General features: G+C 39.4%; 1 protein-coding gene and 1 long non-coding RNA gene across 11 annotated transcripts in view; one reads left to right on the forward strand and one right to left on the reverse strand.

Annotated features, from left to right (window-relative positions):
- Nucleotides 1-728: 728 nt before the first annotated feature.
- Nucleotides 729-2,577, reverse strand: LOC132218509 (uncharacterized). The gene is made up of 3 exons (XR_009449209.1): nucleotides 2,231-2,577; nucleotides 1,239-1,596; nucleotides 729-1,180 (listed from the first exon to the last, which is right to left on the reverse strand). It is a non-coding gene; the product is annotated as an uncharacterized LOC132218509 (long non-coding RNA).
- A 318-nt stretch (nucleotides 2,578-2,895) lies between these two features.
- Nucleotides 2,896-16,380, forward strand: part of BCAS3 (BCAS3 microtubule associated cell migration factor) — a 480,998-nt gene continuing 467,513 nt past the window's right edge. For all 10 annotated transcript variants that reach the window (XM_059669762.1, XM_059669761.1, XM_059669765.1 and 7 more), the window contains exons 1-4: nucleotides 2,896-3,018; nucleotides 4,460-4,547; nucleotides 8,543-8,597; nucleotides 12,030-12,105. In XM_059669762.1, the coding sequence (XP_059525745.1) occupies nucleotides 4,477-4,547; nucleotides 8,543-8,597; nucleotides 12,030-12,105 (202 nt within the window). In that variant the 5' untranslated portion in view covers nucleotides 2,896-3,018; nucleotides 4,460-4,476. The remainder of the gene's footprint in view (nucleotides 3,019-4,459; nucleotides 4,548-8,542; nucleotides 8,598-12,029; nucleotides 12,106-16,380) is intronic.

A 16,380-nucleotide genomic window follows, 5' to 3' on the forward strand; every position in this document is an offset into this window, starting at 1 on the left:
CTCTCTCTAAAAAATCAAAAAACTATCCTTGGGTGAGGATTAACAACAACAAAAAAATCTGTTTTTCCTTTTATTTGACTGAAAGTTAACATATTAATGTTCACCATAGTTCTTTGTGAAATCAGATTATTTCACCACTGCTTAAATCATATGATTATTATCCAAGTGTTTTTGGTGGCCAGAGTGAGGCAATGGTTTGCTTGAGGTTAAAAAAGGAATCCTGATCCTATCTAAACAAATACACAATAAAATGTAAAGTGACCTTAACATTTTGTTTGCATATGTATGAACAGTTCCTTGACAATTCCCTGGGGACTGTAGGAAAGGCAATTTTATTTTATTTATTTATTTATTTAAAAAATATATTTTATTGATTTTTTACAGAGAGGAAGGGAGAGAGATAGAGAGCCAGAAACATCGATGAGAGAGAAACATCGATGAGAGAGAAACATCTATCAGCTGCCTCCTGCACACACCCCACTGGGGATGTCCCCGCAACCAAGGTACATGCCCTCGACCGGAATCGAACCTGGGACCCCTCAGTCCGCAGGCCAACTCTCTGTCCACTGAGCCAAACTGGTTTCGGCGGAAAGGCAATTTTAGTCATTAGTGATTTATTATAGTGGACATTGTAGTAATTGGGATAACAAAGAACTCTCTGACTTGAACTCTTTTATGCTGAAGATGAATTTGCTAGCTGGGGTTGCTCAGTCAGAAGAACAGATTGTTGAAAAGTTTCCCCAGGTCCCTTAACTTTGAAATTATTCATGAGCTGGCAATATGTACTAAGCACTCATATTCAAAAAATGATTACCATTCATTTTATTTTTTATTTGAAAGCTCATGAAAGAATCACACCATCTCTGCAGAGAAAAAAATGGAGGACTTAGAACTAGTTCATTGGTTAATTAGTAATTAGTTAATTTGGAGAAGTTTCTAACTGGTTCTTGTGAGGTTCGCGGAGCAGGAAACTGAGTCAGAGAGTCCGGCAGATTGAAGGAGGAGAATTTATTCTGCGCTCTCGGGCGAGGTCCACAGGTCTTGGGTTTGGGCCAGTGCAGTCGCGCCGAGAGGGAGTAGGGGCATTTTTTCATACAGCTGTTCAGTGAGGGCAGTGCAGCATGAGCTGTGGGAGTTCCTGCCGCGGGGGTCGTCACGGCTTCCAGGTGTCGTCATCTGTCTGGTAGCTGACCTGTTAGGAATTCCAGGGCGGGACCTGTTTCTGCGTCACCATCTACTTGGTGCACTGGCCTGTTACGGATTCTAGGAAGGGCCCAGTATCTACATCATCATCTGCCTGGCGGAGGCATGCATCAGCTCCTGGACCCCCTTTCGACCTAACAGTTCTAAGAATTTTAAATTTATTTACTTCTATAAAAATCCTACAAGGCACATAATATTCTTTCTACAGTTTACAAAGGATGAAACCAAGTCAAAGAAATTCAATTGCAACTATTTACTGGTTGACAATGGGAAGCAGTAATATTCCTCTGACGAGTTTTCTTTTAAAGCCATTCCCATGATGATGATGGACTCTATTATATTTTTATTTCAGTCACTCCTGACAAACAATACATTTGAAGAAATAAAAAATATCTGAAATGTAAAACAAAATGTGGAACGTTACCATTGTTCATCCTATCTGTACATGTCATCACTCAGTTGCTCAAGCTCAAAACACAGGCATCTTCTTTGATTCTCTCTTTTCCTCTATTCCCCATGCAATGCATTATCAAGATCTTTCAGTTCTCTTTTCCAAAATATTCTGAAATTCACAGCGTTTCACTTCTAGACCCCTTCTCCCACCTGGTCTAATGAAATAGCCTCCATGCTTGATCCAGTGCTTCCCTTGTCCCTTCCCTGGCAAAAGTTTATTTTCTGTTTAGTAGGTAAAATGATCGTTTAGAAATGTAAGTACAATCATGCATGACACTTCCTAGCTGAAAGTCCTCCAATTGATTCTCACTCTAAAATAAAATTGAAACTCCTTATAAATCCTGTACAAAACCATAGTCCGTCTGGCCATTGCTTACCTCTCCTAACTAGTTTTCTATACTACTTCACTTTGCTTAAACCATAGTATTTTTCTCGTTCTTACTCAAAATTCACTTCCTTCTTAGAGCCTTTGTATTTACTGAGCGTTTGTTCAGTAAGTCAATAAACGCTATCATTGTTATACAGAAATGTAACTAACTAAACAACACCGGCGAGATTTTGATATCTTCCTTACGGGAGGCAGAAGGAGGGAAGGAAGGAGTCAGGTGTGGTCCATAAACCTAGATTAAACTGAGGAGATCACGCGCCGCGGCTCTCCTTCAGATCAACACCTCCTCAGCTTCAGGGCTGCCCACCACCCTCCACCAACCTCCACCAACCTAGCTTCCCGGAAGATAAACACATTTGCAAGGGCGGGGCAGAAGGCGGGTTCGGAATGGATGAGTGGCCAACTAAAAGTGATTGGCAGCTGCCATGTCCACGTGCTTTGAGCTTCTAACCAGCTGTCGCGAGAATTCCATGTAAACAGACCAGTCCCCGGGTCCTCGGATTCCCAGCCTGAGGCGCTCAGGTGAGGTGCACAGGAGTCTGGGGCGTGATGCTTTCTGACAGGCCCACGAAGGTGCTGTCTGCAATGGAAAATACACATGTCCGTAATTCCTCCGGCCGGCGTTCGCAACCGAACTTGACACCTTGGTTTTACCCGAATTTACATACTGTTTTGTTTTTCCTCGAGCCCCAGCGGATTGGATAGTTTCAGGAGGCGGGTCCGCCTCTTTTCTACTTGCTGGTTGGCGAAGCTGACATCTAAGGGCGGTGCCCGGCCGCAGGCAGCTGGCTTCTGGGATTGGCTAGAAAGGTAGTTCCGCTGAGGCGTGGTAGGAAGTGGTAGCCGTCAATCACGAGGGGACTCCAAACAGTGAGGCTTGAGCTGGAGAACAGCGTTTACCGGCGGGCGGCCGGTGAGAGGGCTGGCGGGGCTGTGTCTTTGGGGAGGCTTGGAGAGGACGAGGGGCAAGCCGCGTGAGTGGAGGGGGCTTGACTGGCAGGGATTCGGCGAGGGGGAGCTGTGGAGATTGGAGGGGGAGGGGAGGGACGTAGGGCAAGGGGCCAGAGGGCGGCCGGGGGCAGCGGTGGCACAGCGTTGGAGGTGAAGTGGGTAGCGCGGTACGAGCGTCTTTCAGGAGAGTGGGGCCTGAGGCACTGGCCACGGTCGTCTTCAGGAGACAGGGCCCTCATAGGACAGTTCTTGGGAGGTTGTGCTTGGAAATGAAGGGTGGTGTGGAAATGAGAGGGCTGAGGGGCTGGAGGTGAAGACACCCATTGAGGAAGGGGTACCTGGGCTGGTTCGGGCACAGGGTGTTTTGGTTGTAGCATATGGGACTCATCAGTTTCAAAGTTGTCAAATAAGGTGATAGAATGCTACCTACTTAGAAGTGAGGGTTTTAGGGGCTTTTCAAAATTAGTTCCAGGCTGTGGGCTCTCCTGAGCCCTGTAAGAGATATTTAATATTGCTGTCAGTCCTCCTTTAAACCTTAACCAAATACGCTCCATGCTCTTAAAACCTCCCTAAGGATTCAGATGCTTATTAGGGATGAGGATTCAGTGATGTGAGAGGAAAGGATAAAGGGCTTCTAATGTCATAAGTTTTTATTACTTATTTAGACTCTGGTGATTAGATTCCAATAGCAGGGGGTTAATTGTTTTTAAAAATCTTGCTAATTATAACCATGCAGTCTTTTTTTTAATCTTTATTTTTTTTAAATAAATATTTTTATTGATTTCAGAGAGGAAGGGAGAGGGAGAGAGATAGAAACATTAATGATGAAAGAGAACCATCTATCAGTTGCCTCCTGCAGGCCCCCTACTGGGGCTGGAGCCGGAAACCTGGACATGTGCCTGATCGGAAATTGAACTGTGACCTCCTGGTTTGGCGCTCAACCACTGGTTGGGCCATCCAGTCTTTTTTTTAAAGATATAATTGACATGTCTTAGTTTCATGTGTACAGCATAATGATTTGATATTTGTATATATTGTGAAACAATCACCACAGTAAGTCTAGTTATGATCCATTACCACAGTTACAATACGCTTTCTTACAGATTACAACAGCCTTAGTTGGATGGTATTACCCTACAGTTCCATTTGGTCTTGAAATATTGTACCATGTGTATTTTAACTATCTCAACATAAAATTTCAGTAAATTTTTAAATTTTGGCTTACATAGGTAGCACATTTGTTTTTATAAAGCGATCCTGCACTAGACTTCCCATCCATGATCTGGTTCTCTTACTTTTCTAGTTTATGTTAACAGTAGATCAAAGGGTCCAGCAAGAGTCTTAGCTAGTTTTGTGGTTCTGAGGTTTGGTTCAAATAAAAAAAAAACAACACTTGGTAATTAACCATAAACCTTTCTCCCTACTCCCAACAATGATTTTTTCAATTTTCTGTTCTGGAAACAGGTTTTGTGAATGAAGCTATGGCTACAGATTCCCCGAGAAGACCCAGTCGTTGTACTGGTGGAGTTGTGGTTCGCCCTCAGGCTGCCACGTAAGCAAATTTCAGAATAAGCCGAAGAAAGATTATTCAGAATAGTGATGTAACACTCAGGTTTTCTTTTTGAACAGTGATTACTTTTGTAGAATGTATTTAATTTTGGCTTTGTAGGATGATAAATACCATTGCCAAGGTCAAATAAAAGGAATAATTGGAGGGTTAAGTTGATGTATTCAGCATATTTACACAGTACATGAAAAGCACTATGTAAATCTTAAAGAGTAATGTTTTTTCATAGTCCAGGTTTAACAATTAGTGGGTTATTAAACAATTTGTTGGATCAGGACTATTATTCAAAAAAGAAATAGAATTAATAGAAAATAGAGTTGAGAGTATTGTTTTATGGCACATACAGAGATATAGCTGTTTACTAGATTATGATGTAAAATGTATTTCTTACACTAAGACAGTGATGGCGAACCTTTTGAGCTCGGCGTGTCAGCATTTTGAAAAACCCTAATATAACTCTGGTGCCGTGTCACATACAGAAATTTTTTGATATTTATTTTATATATTTAAATGCCATTTAACAAAGAAAAATCAACCAAAAAAATGAATTCGCGTGTCACCTCTTGTCGTAGGTTCGCCATCACTGCACTAAGATCTCAGCCAGAAAGTTTTAAAGTCAATGTCATAAAGAGTACATGTCTATATTTTTTTATTTTTGTTATTGTTAATCCTCACCTGAGGATATTTTCCCATTGATTTTTAGAGAGAGTAGAAGGGAAGGGAAGAGACAAGAAAGAAACATCGATGTGGGAGAGATACATTGATTAGTTGCCTCTCACACATTGCCCCAACCAGGGCCAGGGACCTAGCTTGAAACTGAGGTACATTCCCTCGACTCGAGTCCCTTCAGTCTGGGAGCCTATGCTTTATCCACTAAGCCAAACTGGCTAGGGCTGCATTTCTACATTTTAAGCCTTCTTTGACAAAGCATATGAATACTTACTTAAAAAAATCCTTATGTTTATTGATTTTTAAGAAAGAGGAAGGGAAAGAGAGGAAGAGAGAGAGAGGAAGAGAGATACAGATAGAGAGAGAACCATTGATCAGTTGCCTCCCATATTCACCCCAGCCGGGATTGGTGCCCTCAACCTATGTATGTGCCCTGGCTGGGAATTGAACCCCAAACCTTTTTGGTGTACAGTATGATGCTCCAGCCAACAGAGCCACCCAGCCAGGGCTATTATGTATACTTTCTAGGAGCATATAATCTAATGTGGTTTTAAGAAATGTATGTTAGAACCGGCTGGTGATCATGGTTGGATTTCCCAATAGGGGGCATGATGGGGTTGCGGGCTCAGTCCCCAGTAGTGGGCATACAGGAGGCAGCTGATCCATGATTCTCTCGCATCATTGATGGTTCTCTCTCCTTCTCCTTTCCTCTCTCTGAAATCAGTAAAAACATATTTAAAAAAGGAAAAGATATGTATGTTTGCGATCACTATAATCAATAAAAAAGATGCTAGCAAAATAGCATGAGAATGTAGAGTATTTTTGTGTGAATATTTTAGTATTTTAGATTTCAAAAGTTTTGTTAGGAAGCTAACATTTATAGTGTACTTCAAAGGCTGAATAGTGTTTGGGCAGTTAGAATCAAGGGTACATTTTAGGCAAAGGGAATTGAGTGAGAAGATGTGGGTAAGGCAAGCTATTTTCATGAATGAAACAGGAAAGTTGACATTATATGAAATAGGGTGAGGTGGACAATTAAGACCTTTCAATACCTGGCTAAGGAGTTGAAACTCCTTTTCTGCGTTTAAAAAAAATATTTTTATTGATTTCAGGAAGGGAGAGGGAGAGAGAGATAGAAACATCAATGATGAGAGAGAATCATCAGTTGGCTGCCTTCTGCTCGCCCCCCCCACTGGAGATCAAGCCCCCCACTGGTGCATATGCCCTGACCAGGAATTGAACTGTCATGACCTCCTAGTTCTGTTTTTTAAAATGTTCATAAGGGAATTGTAACATTTTGGATTATTTCCCTTGGGAAGTTTAGCATGTTACATAAAAAGTGCCTTCTCAGAATAACAAAAGTCTGTGGGTAATATGATATTTTACCACAAAACTTCCTTTTTTTTTTCCTCCTGCATTTCCCAAGGCTATATGTCTTTGTTAACTATGGACAGTGGCAATAAGCATGTTATTAGCTATGAGTTAGGTACTATTTCACTCTTCATTTTACAGGTGGAGAGACCACAGCAGAGAGAAATTAAGTAAATTGTTCTTTGGTAACAGCCAAGAAGGGGAACCTGGATCAAATCCAGGCAGTTTGTCTTTTATATTCAACATTTATTGCTTTTTATAATGCAATACATAATTTTTGTGGTTTAAAAAATATCTTCATTCAGTATTCTTTTAATAATGCTTGAGCATCAACTCCATGCCTCAGTACTGGCTTATAGGTTCTGAAGGTATAGGTAAATATGAGAGATGGATTCCTCTCTGTAATAGAGTTTACATTCTAGTGGGGGAAACAGTGAATAAGTAAAGGTAAAGTCATTACAGGCTTGGCTCAATGCAGTGTGCTATGATAGAGAATGACAATGGGGAATATGACTTAAGGCTATCAGGGAAGGCTTCTCTGAGGAAATAACAGTTTAGGTGGAGATATGAAAGGGAAGGCTGAGAGTATGGGAAGGACTTTAGGTAGAAAGCTAGTGTAAAGGTCTTGATTAAAAGAGCTTGGTATAATCTAGGAATTGAAGTTGCATATGACTGAAGTAAAGCAAATTAAGGCAGTGGCAGAAAAATGAGTTTGGAGAGATAGGCCTAATCAAAATGTTTTGGGGTTTTTGCTTAATTAGCTCTGTAGGTATGTAGGGTATATTTTTACATAGGATTTAGGATCTCATTATGTCCCTAAATGTAATTTTTCACATCTCTCTGGAATGAATTTGATTTGGTATTTTGAAGAAATTTTTTTCTCTACTTGCTGACTTCCCATTTAAAATACTTTAGTGTCCTTGAGCGTTTTAATACTTTCCCATGTCTTGTATATGGCAAAAGTTAGCTGTAGAAAAATATGGATTCATTTTTCTCTATGCATGTAAGGGACTAGGTTCATAACCAATTTAAAGTGAAGGTCACTATATACTGAGTCATCTGCAACAGGTTTTCTTGGTCTAATTAGGGCAGGGGTCCTCAAACTACGGCCCGCGGGCCACATGCAAATACAAATATTGTATTTGTTCCCGTTTTGTTTTTTTACTTCAAAATAAGATATGTGCAGTGTGCATAGGAATTTGTTCATAGTTTTTTTTAAACTATAGTCCGGCCCTCCAACGGTCTGAGGGACAGTGAACTGGCCCCCTGTTTAAAAAGTTTGAGGACCCCTGAATTCGGGCAGTCTGCTCAGACTCAAGGGGAAGGTTCTGCTTCAGCCAAGTCTTCTGTCATCACTCCTTCAAGTATGAGTTAGAAGTTCCCTATCTCAAGTTAACACATTGTTTGCGGGTAGTTTTTATCGCGCACTAACAGGTGGCGTGGGCCATTTTTGCAGTTGAATAGATTGATTACCGTTATACCTGGAAGTACATACATAATTCACCATTGTATGTGTTAGAGACCCAAATTTTGTCCTTTGGAATTTGTATATCTGCATGTTAGCATCCCTTTAGAGCAATAAAAAAGTATAAAAATAAACATATTATACGTTACCCGCATTCTACCACTAGTCTATAAAAAACGTATTAATACGTGTCCCGCGCTCTACTTACCAGTCAACATAAAACATGTACATACGTTTCCCGCATACAATGTGTTAAGATAGCATGACTTTTCAGAAGAGATCATGTTTAGAATTGGTTAAGATCTCATTTGTATTTAATAACATTCAATGAAAGGAGAAAGGTTAGCAGAATTATCAGGTAATGTGAATTAGGCTTTTAAAAAAATATGAGTGACCTTCTAAGGGCTTAGAAAGAATTTTCCCATGTTTGTCTTAAGCTGTCATGATACATTTTATCCAATTCTCCCCTTTGCAGGGAGCAATCCTACATGGAAAGTGTTGTGACTTTTCTACAGGATGTTGTGCCACAGGTAAGTGTTTGTGGTTTCCGGGACAGTAGGTTTTACCTTTGTCCAGGGAGCCTCTGAAATGTACTGTTTCCTAAACTTGATACTAGTATCATCAACTTCAAAAAGACTTGATGTTTTAGTATCCTGAATATTGGTAGTGAGAAACTATACGTGTTATTAGATGTACCTGAGTTTTGTGCTGACTGTGGCACCATTATTATTCCTCAGAATTTGCTCTCCTAAGAGGAATCAAGGTGAGATGCTAGTTGAGGGATGGGACTTGGGACTCTCTAGTTGGGTTCTGTTTCCACAGTCTTTCCCTTGTCCTGGTTAAATGATGCATGACTGAAGTGAGACAAGCAACACATGCTTTACATTTCATTAACTAGGTATTATGTTAACTAAATACTGAGCACAAATCTACGTCTCTTTCATATTGAGCAGTATTTCTATGCTACACAGAGTATGCCCTGTTACTTTAGCCTGTGAGAAAGTAAGCTCCTTGTAAGCTCCTCTGTGTCCAGGTGCGATGAAGAATGGGAGCTGCCCTCCTGGAATCACCTCTAGGGCACTGATGCCCAGACTTAACATAAGTATCACTTGACACGCTTATTGAAAATAGTAATTTCCAGGCCCCTCTCCCAGAGAGTTTGACTCAGTGGAATTGAGGTGGCATCTAGTAATTCGTGTCTGTAGTAAGATTCTCAGGTGATTCGTGTGAAACATTAGCTTTGGGAAGCAATGTTTAGTGGAATTACTGAAGGGGAAGGTTTCTGCTTTCTTGTGGTGATGCCAGTATTCCCTGACTAAAAAAGCATCAGTTTGGTAGTCCGTTAATCACCATTAAAACGGCCAGTGAAAGCTGTATGGGCACTAGGTGAGTCTGCATCACTGAGAATGAAATAACTAAACATGGGCAAAGATTATCTTGAGAGGCAAAATGACATCATGTCATCTACCTTCTTCATGCAAACCTGCTGGAAGGCACACAAGAAACAATACTCAGATGCTTCCGTTAGCTTCACAGAATTTTCTCAGGAATGCTTAATAGAGAACACCATGTCTGGGAAGGATAGAGGAAAACCTGAAGACGTAACAAAAGTATTCAAGCCTTTCTATGAAAATCTTATTTCTCCCTGAGGAGGAAAACAAAGAAGTTCTGGAATCCCCATATACTGAAAGGCTTCTTTCAGCCTTGTTTTCTGCATATCACCCAGAAGTCAAAGGACAGCATCTTCTGATGTTGCAAAGGAATAGGGAGAATGTTGAATAATGCTACAGGTGATAAGCAACTTGATAATTCTGCTAAACTGAAGGAAATGTTGATAAAATGTTACTGCTTTACGAGATTTAAGAAGAGCCTGAGATGGGAAAAAAGAAGTCCTAAATGTAATATGTCTTAGATTGGATCTTGGAGCAGAGAAAGACATTAGTGGAAAAACTGGCGAAATCCCATGAGGTCTGGGCCTTAATTAGTAGTAAAGCATCAGTTAGCTTCAGAGTTTTGACGAATGTACCATGGTAAGGTAAGATTTAGTTATACTAGGTAGTTCACATTAGAGGAATCTGGGTAAGGTGTATTTGAGAACTTTCTGTACTGTTTAGTAATCTAAAATTATTCCAAAATAAAAAGTTATTTTTAAAAAAGAGTTTTCAAGGATGATAAGGGTAAGAGACCAAGGAGGAAGAGGAAGAAGATAAGGATGAGAAGATAACTGGTGATAAGGGTGAGATGGTTGAAGATAAAGTTGGTTATAGTGTGGGTTTTTCTCTTCAAGGAAATTAACTGCCCTATTCACATCTCACTTTTTTTTAAAGACAATTGAAATCAAGAATTTTTTTGTGTATAGTAAATTTACAATTAAAGTAACTGTCTTTTAATAGTATTTTCAGTGTCCTTTACCTTTGTATGGTAAATACAGGGACATTTAAATGGTATGGAAATTTTAAGCAGGTCATGTATAACACAAATTATGGGATGGTAGTTTTTGTATGCTTTTGATATACCATATTAAATAATAATTCTCTGAACTGGGAACCACTTTATAATTGAAAATGTTGCAGCTCTTTTGTTGACATTCTAAATATTTGTAAATTCATACAATAAAAACACTTGCTTTATGGAGAGATGACTTCCTTTGACTACTGTTGAGAACCCTTGACACTTTTCCCATGACTTCAGGGCAGTTTATGTTTATCTTTGTGGCCCTTGCAGGCTTGTAGAAACTAGCTAATAGGTTAAGTGTAGAGGCCAGATCAGAGACTGAAAAAGTAATACTTTTTTTCCACCCCCAAAACTGCCCTCCAACTGGATGCATGAAGAAAGTAATATTTCTTTTTGCGTGTGTGACTACAAACAAGTGAATTTATTTTTGTGTTTTTGTGCTGTATTTTTAAGCCTACAAGAGAAAAGCAAATAAAGCTTTTAATTGTTTTATGATTTAGGGAATAAGGTCATGTGGATGTACTATCCTATCATTTCTATTTATAATATCAAGGAGTACATTTTAAAAAATATATATGTTTTTACTGATTTCAGAGAGAAAGGGAGAGGGAGAAAGAGATAGAAACATCAATGATGAGAATCATTGATTGGCTGCCTCCTGCATGCCCCCCATTCAGGATCGAGCCCGCAACCCAGGCATTAAAAAACATTTTATTTTTCAATTACAGATGATATTCAGTATTATTTTATATTAGTTCCAGGTGTATAGACTAGTAGTTAGACAATTATATAATGTAAGAAGTGATGTCCCCGATAATTCTAGTACATACATAGTTATTACAGTATTATTGACTATATTTCCTATGCTGTAAGAAAGTAATACTCTTGAAAATTTTGGGTAGAGTGTAAATAGCCTGATCATAAATACATGGAAACTAAATAGTTTTATTTTTTTAAGACTTCTTATTTGTTGGCCAATATAGGAAATGATTTAGTTTTTTGAGCGCCTTTAAATTATAGTGCTATTTCCTAATATACTATGATTATTATATTCTAAGTTTCTGCAATTCCTTTCAAAAAAATTTTTTAAAATCCTCACTTAGGGACATGTTTTCATAGATTTTTTAAAGAGAAAAGGAGGGAGAAGGAGAGAGAAACAACAATGTGAGAGAGAAACATTGATTGGTTGCCTCCCATACATGTCCTGACGGGAATGAACCCACAACCATTTGGTGTAATGGAACAGTGCTTCAACCAACTGAACCACTGGTCAGGGCTTCTGCAGTATTTTAGTAGCTTAAAAACTCTCTTTTGAACAAGGTTTTCAGACTCCTGGATAACTTTCTTTGGGAGTACAAATATTATAAAATGTGCTGTTTCCAAGATGAAGGTAGGATTGGTGAAATTGTAGAGGGATAGTGTTGGTTTTAAGTTACTCTTTGTTTTGAACATCAGTAATATTAGAGCTGTAAAATATTTTTATTCAAACATTTCTGTTTACTGTGCAGGCTTACAGTGGGACACCTCTAACAGAAGAAAAGGAGAAAATAGTCTGGGTCAGATTTGAAAATGCAGATTTAAATGGTATGGTTTTAACTTTTTGGGGCTTATGCATTCAATGTTTGCTTCAGGGCGACCTGATTCTTGAGTCAGATTACTTTCTCTTTTAGTAACTTTTTAGTTTTCAAAATAAATTTGTGTTTAATTTAAAATAGCATAACCACATTTTTACAGAAACTTTATTAGAACTAATATGGTATTGTACAAGTCTGAAAGCAGTTGTAACATAGGGCCTAGTGCTTAGCCTGAAACTTTAAGTCCAAGAGAGAGGCGGCCGCCCCCTGTCTGTTTCCCAGGCTACCATGCCTGTTACCTGCCTGAATTGTGGAGGCACTGGTGAGAAACTGAACGGGAGGATGGGAGAGAGGGAAGAGTATTATTCTTCTCTCTCCTTCTCCCTGTCAGTGGCTGCATTTTCTCTGTGGTTTTTAGGTTCCCTTGGGCAGTTGTGCTGGCAATCCAGTTTTTACCAGGTCACCTCCGCACCCTGCACTCCTCTGTGTCTTCCTAGGCTATGGGTAGCAATGACTTCCTGCTATTGCTAATCTCGTAGGCTGCCTCACCGTTCCTTCTCAGCTACCAGTTGTTGCATTAAATTCCCAGTTACAAATATACTGACTTGTTTTAATTTCCTAGTTGGACCTTGATTGGTACCATACTCTTGAATCTGTGTCTCCTCTAGACTTTTAGAATGTAGTGCCTTATTTTCCTTTAAAAGCTACTGTCCAGGCCCTGGTCGGTTTGGCTCAGTGGATAATGTTGAACTGTGGACTGAAGGGTCCTGGGTTCAATTCTGGTCAGGGGCATATGCACGAGTTGTGGACTCGATCAATGGTTCTCTCTCATCATTGATGTTTCTATCTCTCCCTTTCCCTTTCTCTCTGAAATCAATAAAGAACATGAAATAAAAAGTAAAAAAGCTACTGTCCAGGATGAGAGAGGCTAAGTACTGCCTCTGCTATTGGTTTCTTCTGAATTTTGGATTCTCTATCAGCTGGTTCGTTCAAATAATGACAACCTCTTGGGCCCTCTTTATGGAGAACAAAACATTCATTTGTAGGGGTGATTATTTATGATTTATAAACTTTTCCTACTGTATCTCTTTTTGAAAGCTTACTATATTTTACATTTTCTTTTAATGGCTCAAATTTCTTTGTTTATTAGCATAAGCCCTTCCTGTTCCTTCTTTTTTTTTTTTTTTAAAATATATTTTATTGATTTTTTACAGAGAGGAAGGGAGAGAGATAGAGAGTTAGAAACATCGATCAGCTGCCTCCTGCACATCCCCCACCGGGGATATGCCCGCAACCCAGGTACATGCCCTGGACCGGAATCGAACCTGGGACCCTTCAGTCCGCAGGCCGACGCTCCATCCACTGAGCCAAACCGGTTTCGGCCTGTTCCTTCTTTATTTCTAACTATAATGCAGTGTTTGAATTGAACTCTGCTTTGGTGATTGCTTTCTGTTTCTTCCAATAGTCCTGCCTGGGAGCTCTGCTCTTTTGCTTAAAATTATAAAGTGCTGCCAGGTAGCCCCTTCCCTCCAGGCTGCATCCCAGTTGATATGGTTTATCATGGTTGGGGGTTGGGGAGCCAGTCCTGCATCATCCTAGGTGTCTCCATTCCTAATCAATGCTTTAATTTTGGCTGTTGTTAGGTAGAGATGACTCCTTTTGGAGGTCCTAGAGAGTAGGACAAGGGCCTTTTGTATCATGATCACTGTTCTGTTTCTCATCCAGACAGTCTGATTCATGCCTAAGCTTGTTTTCCTTAAGGTACCATACTGAAAAAGAAGTAGCCAAAGCAATTTCATATCCTGATATATTTTTTAAAAAAATATGGTTTATTGATTTCAGAGAGGAAGAGAGAGGGAGAGATAGAAACATCATTGAGAGAGAATCATTGATAGGCTGCCTCCAGCATACCCCATACTGGGGATCAAGCCTGCAACCCAGGCATGTGCCCTTGACTGGAATCGAACCTGGGACCCTTCAGTCCATAGGCCGATGCTCTATCCCAGGGGTCCTCAAACTACGGCCCGCGGGCCACATGCAAATACAAATATTGTATTTGTTCCCGTTTTGTTTTTTTTTACTGCAAAATAAGGTACGTGCAGTGTGCATAGGAGTTTGTTCATCGTTTTTTTTTTTTTTAAACTATAGTCCGGCCCTCCAACGGTCTGAGGGACAGTGAACTGGCCCCCTGTTTATAAAGTTTGAGGACTCCTGCTCTATCCACTGAGCCAAAGCAGCTGGGGCCTGATATTTTTCTATCAAATTCCCTAAAGGTGTTCATATGGTTTGAGACCCAGAGCACACTAGGTTATCCAGCTGGTTCGCTACAGTATAACCAGAACTGTCAAGTCTCTAATCTGTGAGGGGGAAGCTCTTTGCATCCCATCACCTTTCTTGACTTGGCCAATTCTAATATGAAGTCTAGTACTATACTTAGGTACCAGTTTTTATATTTAATAGCCCCTTCTTCAGTTGCAAGTGATTGATTTAAGGGAATAAAAAAATTAATTGTGGTAAAATGCACATAGAAGTGTATTCTTTCAACCATTTTTAAGTGTATGGTTTAATAGTCTTTAAGTACAGTATGTCCTCAGTTAACATTGTGGATAAGTTCTCAGAACTATGGAGAAACAACGTGTAAGGAAACCAGTTTTAACATAGGCCAATTGATATAAACAAGAGTTAATTTCCTACAGTATCTCATCAATATTATAAGAAATGATATTCAATGAAATTTATTGTTGGAGGACTTACTGCACATTCACTTTGTTATGCAGCTGATATCTAGAACTCTTAATCTTGTAAAACTGAAATTTTATACCCATTAAACAACAATTTCACATTCTCTCCTTCCCACTTGCCTCTGGCAACCACAGTTCTATTTATGACTCTGAATTTGACTACTTAAGTTCCTCATAAGTGGTGTTATATAGTATTTGTCTTTTGTGACTGGCTCATTTCATGTAGTATAATGTCCTCAGATTCATTAATGTTGTAGCATCTGTAGGTTTTTCTTTTCTTTTTAGGGCTGTGTAATATTCCTTTGTATGTGTGTACTACATTTTCTTCTCTTTTTGTCTTTTGATGTTCCATTTGGGTTATGTACACCTTTAGGCTTTGTGAATAATGCTGCTATGAACATGGGTGTACAGATATTGCTTTGAATGCCTGCCTTCAATTCTTTTTGAGTATATACTCATAAGTGGGATTATTTGCTTATATGGTAATTCTGTTTTTAATTTTTTGAGGAACCAGCATACTGTTTTCATAGGAGATTTTTGTTGAAACCTACTCATATAGCTTGTGTCAATGTAAGAAATATCCAAACCTGTAGAGAATTTGTATAATAGTTTACTTGAGCCAAACTAACAACATAAGCTGGGGAGCAAGATCTCAAATGCTCCAGAGAGTTCTGCAGCTTCTTTAATGCATTTGAAATTAAGAAAGATTACTTGAAGGTGGGGACAAAGCAAGGAGTGGATCATAGGACAGTTAATAAGATTATGTGTTATCTTGAGGGTGGTCACCCTTTAGAAGGAGGGGATATGTGCTTATCTTCACCCAGAGAAAGAAAAATAGCACAAGTGACTAACCATAATCTAAATTAAGAGAAAGGAGATTTTGCTCATATAATGACCTCAGGGTTTTTATATGTGGCCTTGGAGCCCTTCTAAACCTAACAACCTGTGATTAAGGAGGTAGCTATAGTAGAAAGATGACTAGATTGTGTATCAAGAGTCCTGAGCCCTAGCTGGGTTGGTTCAGTGGATAGAGCATCGGCCTTCGGACTGAAGGGTCCTGGGTTCGATTCCATTAAAGGGCGTGTACCTCGGTTACAGGCTCAGTCCCCATCCCTGGTTGGGGTACATAGGGCAGGCAACCAATCTGTGTGTCTCTCTCACATTGATGTTTCTCTCTTTGTCTCTCCCCCTCCCTTCTACCTTTAAATATCAATGGAAAAATGTCCTCGGGTGAGGATTAACAGAAAAAATAAAATAAAAAGCGCTATTAAAAAAAAAAGTCCTGAGATTTTCCTCACTTGTCAATGATAAAATGAAATTGGCTCTGGTTCTGAATATAAAACAGGATTGTATATGTGTGTCAGATTAGATGATGTATCTATACCAAAGCACACTGAAAATTAGAAATGACCATTAAGTGTTAGATATACAGAGAATTAATTATGTCCTATGAAAATAAGCTTATAATTCTGAATTTTGCTGGAAATAGAATCATGTGCTATTAACTTTATGTCAATGAGTTTCTATTATAAAATCAGCATTAA

This window comes from Myotis daubentonii, chromosome 16 (genome assembly GCF_963259705.1).
Source record: "Myotis daubentonii chromosome 16, mMyoDau2.1, whole genome shotgun sequence".
Taxonomy (NCBI): Eukaryota; Metazoa; Chordata; class Mammalia; order Chiroptera; family Vespertilionidae; genus Myotis; species Myotis daubentonii.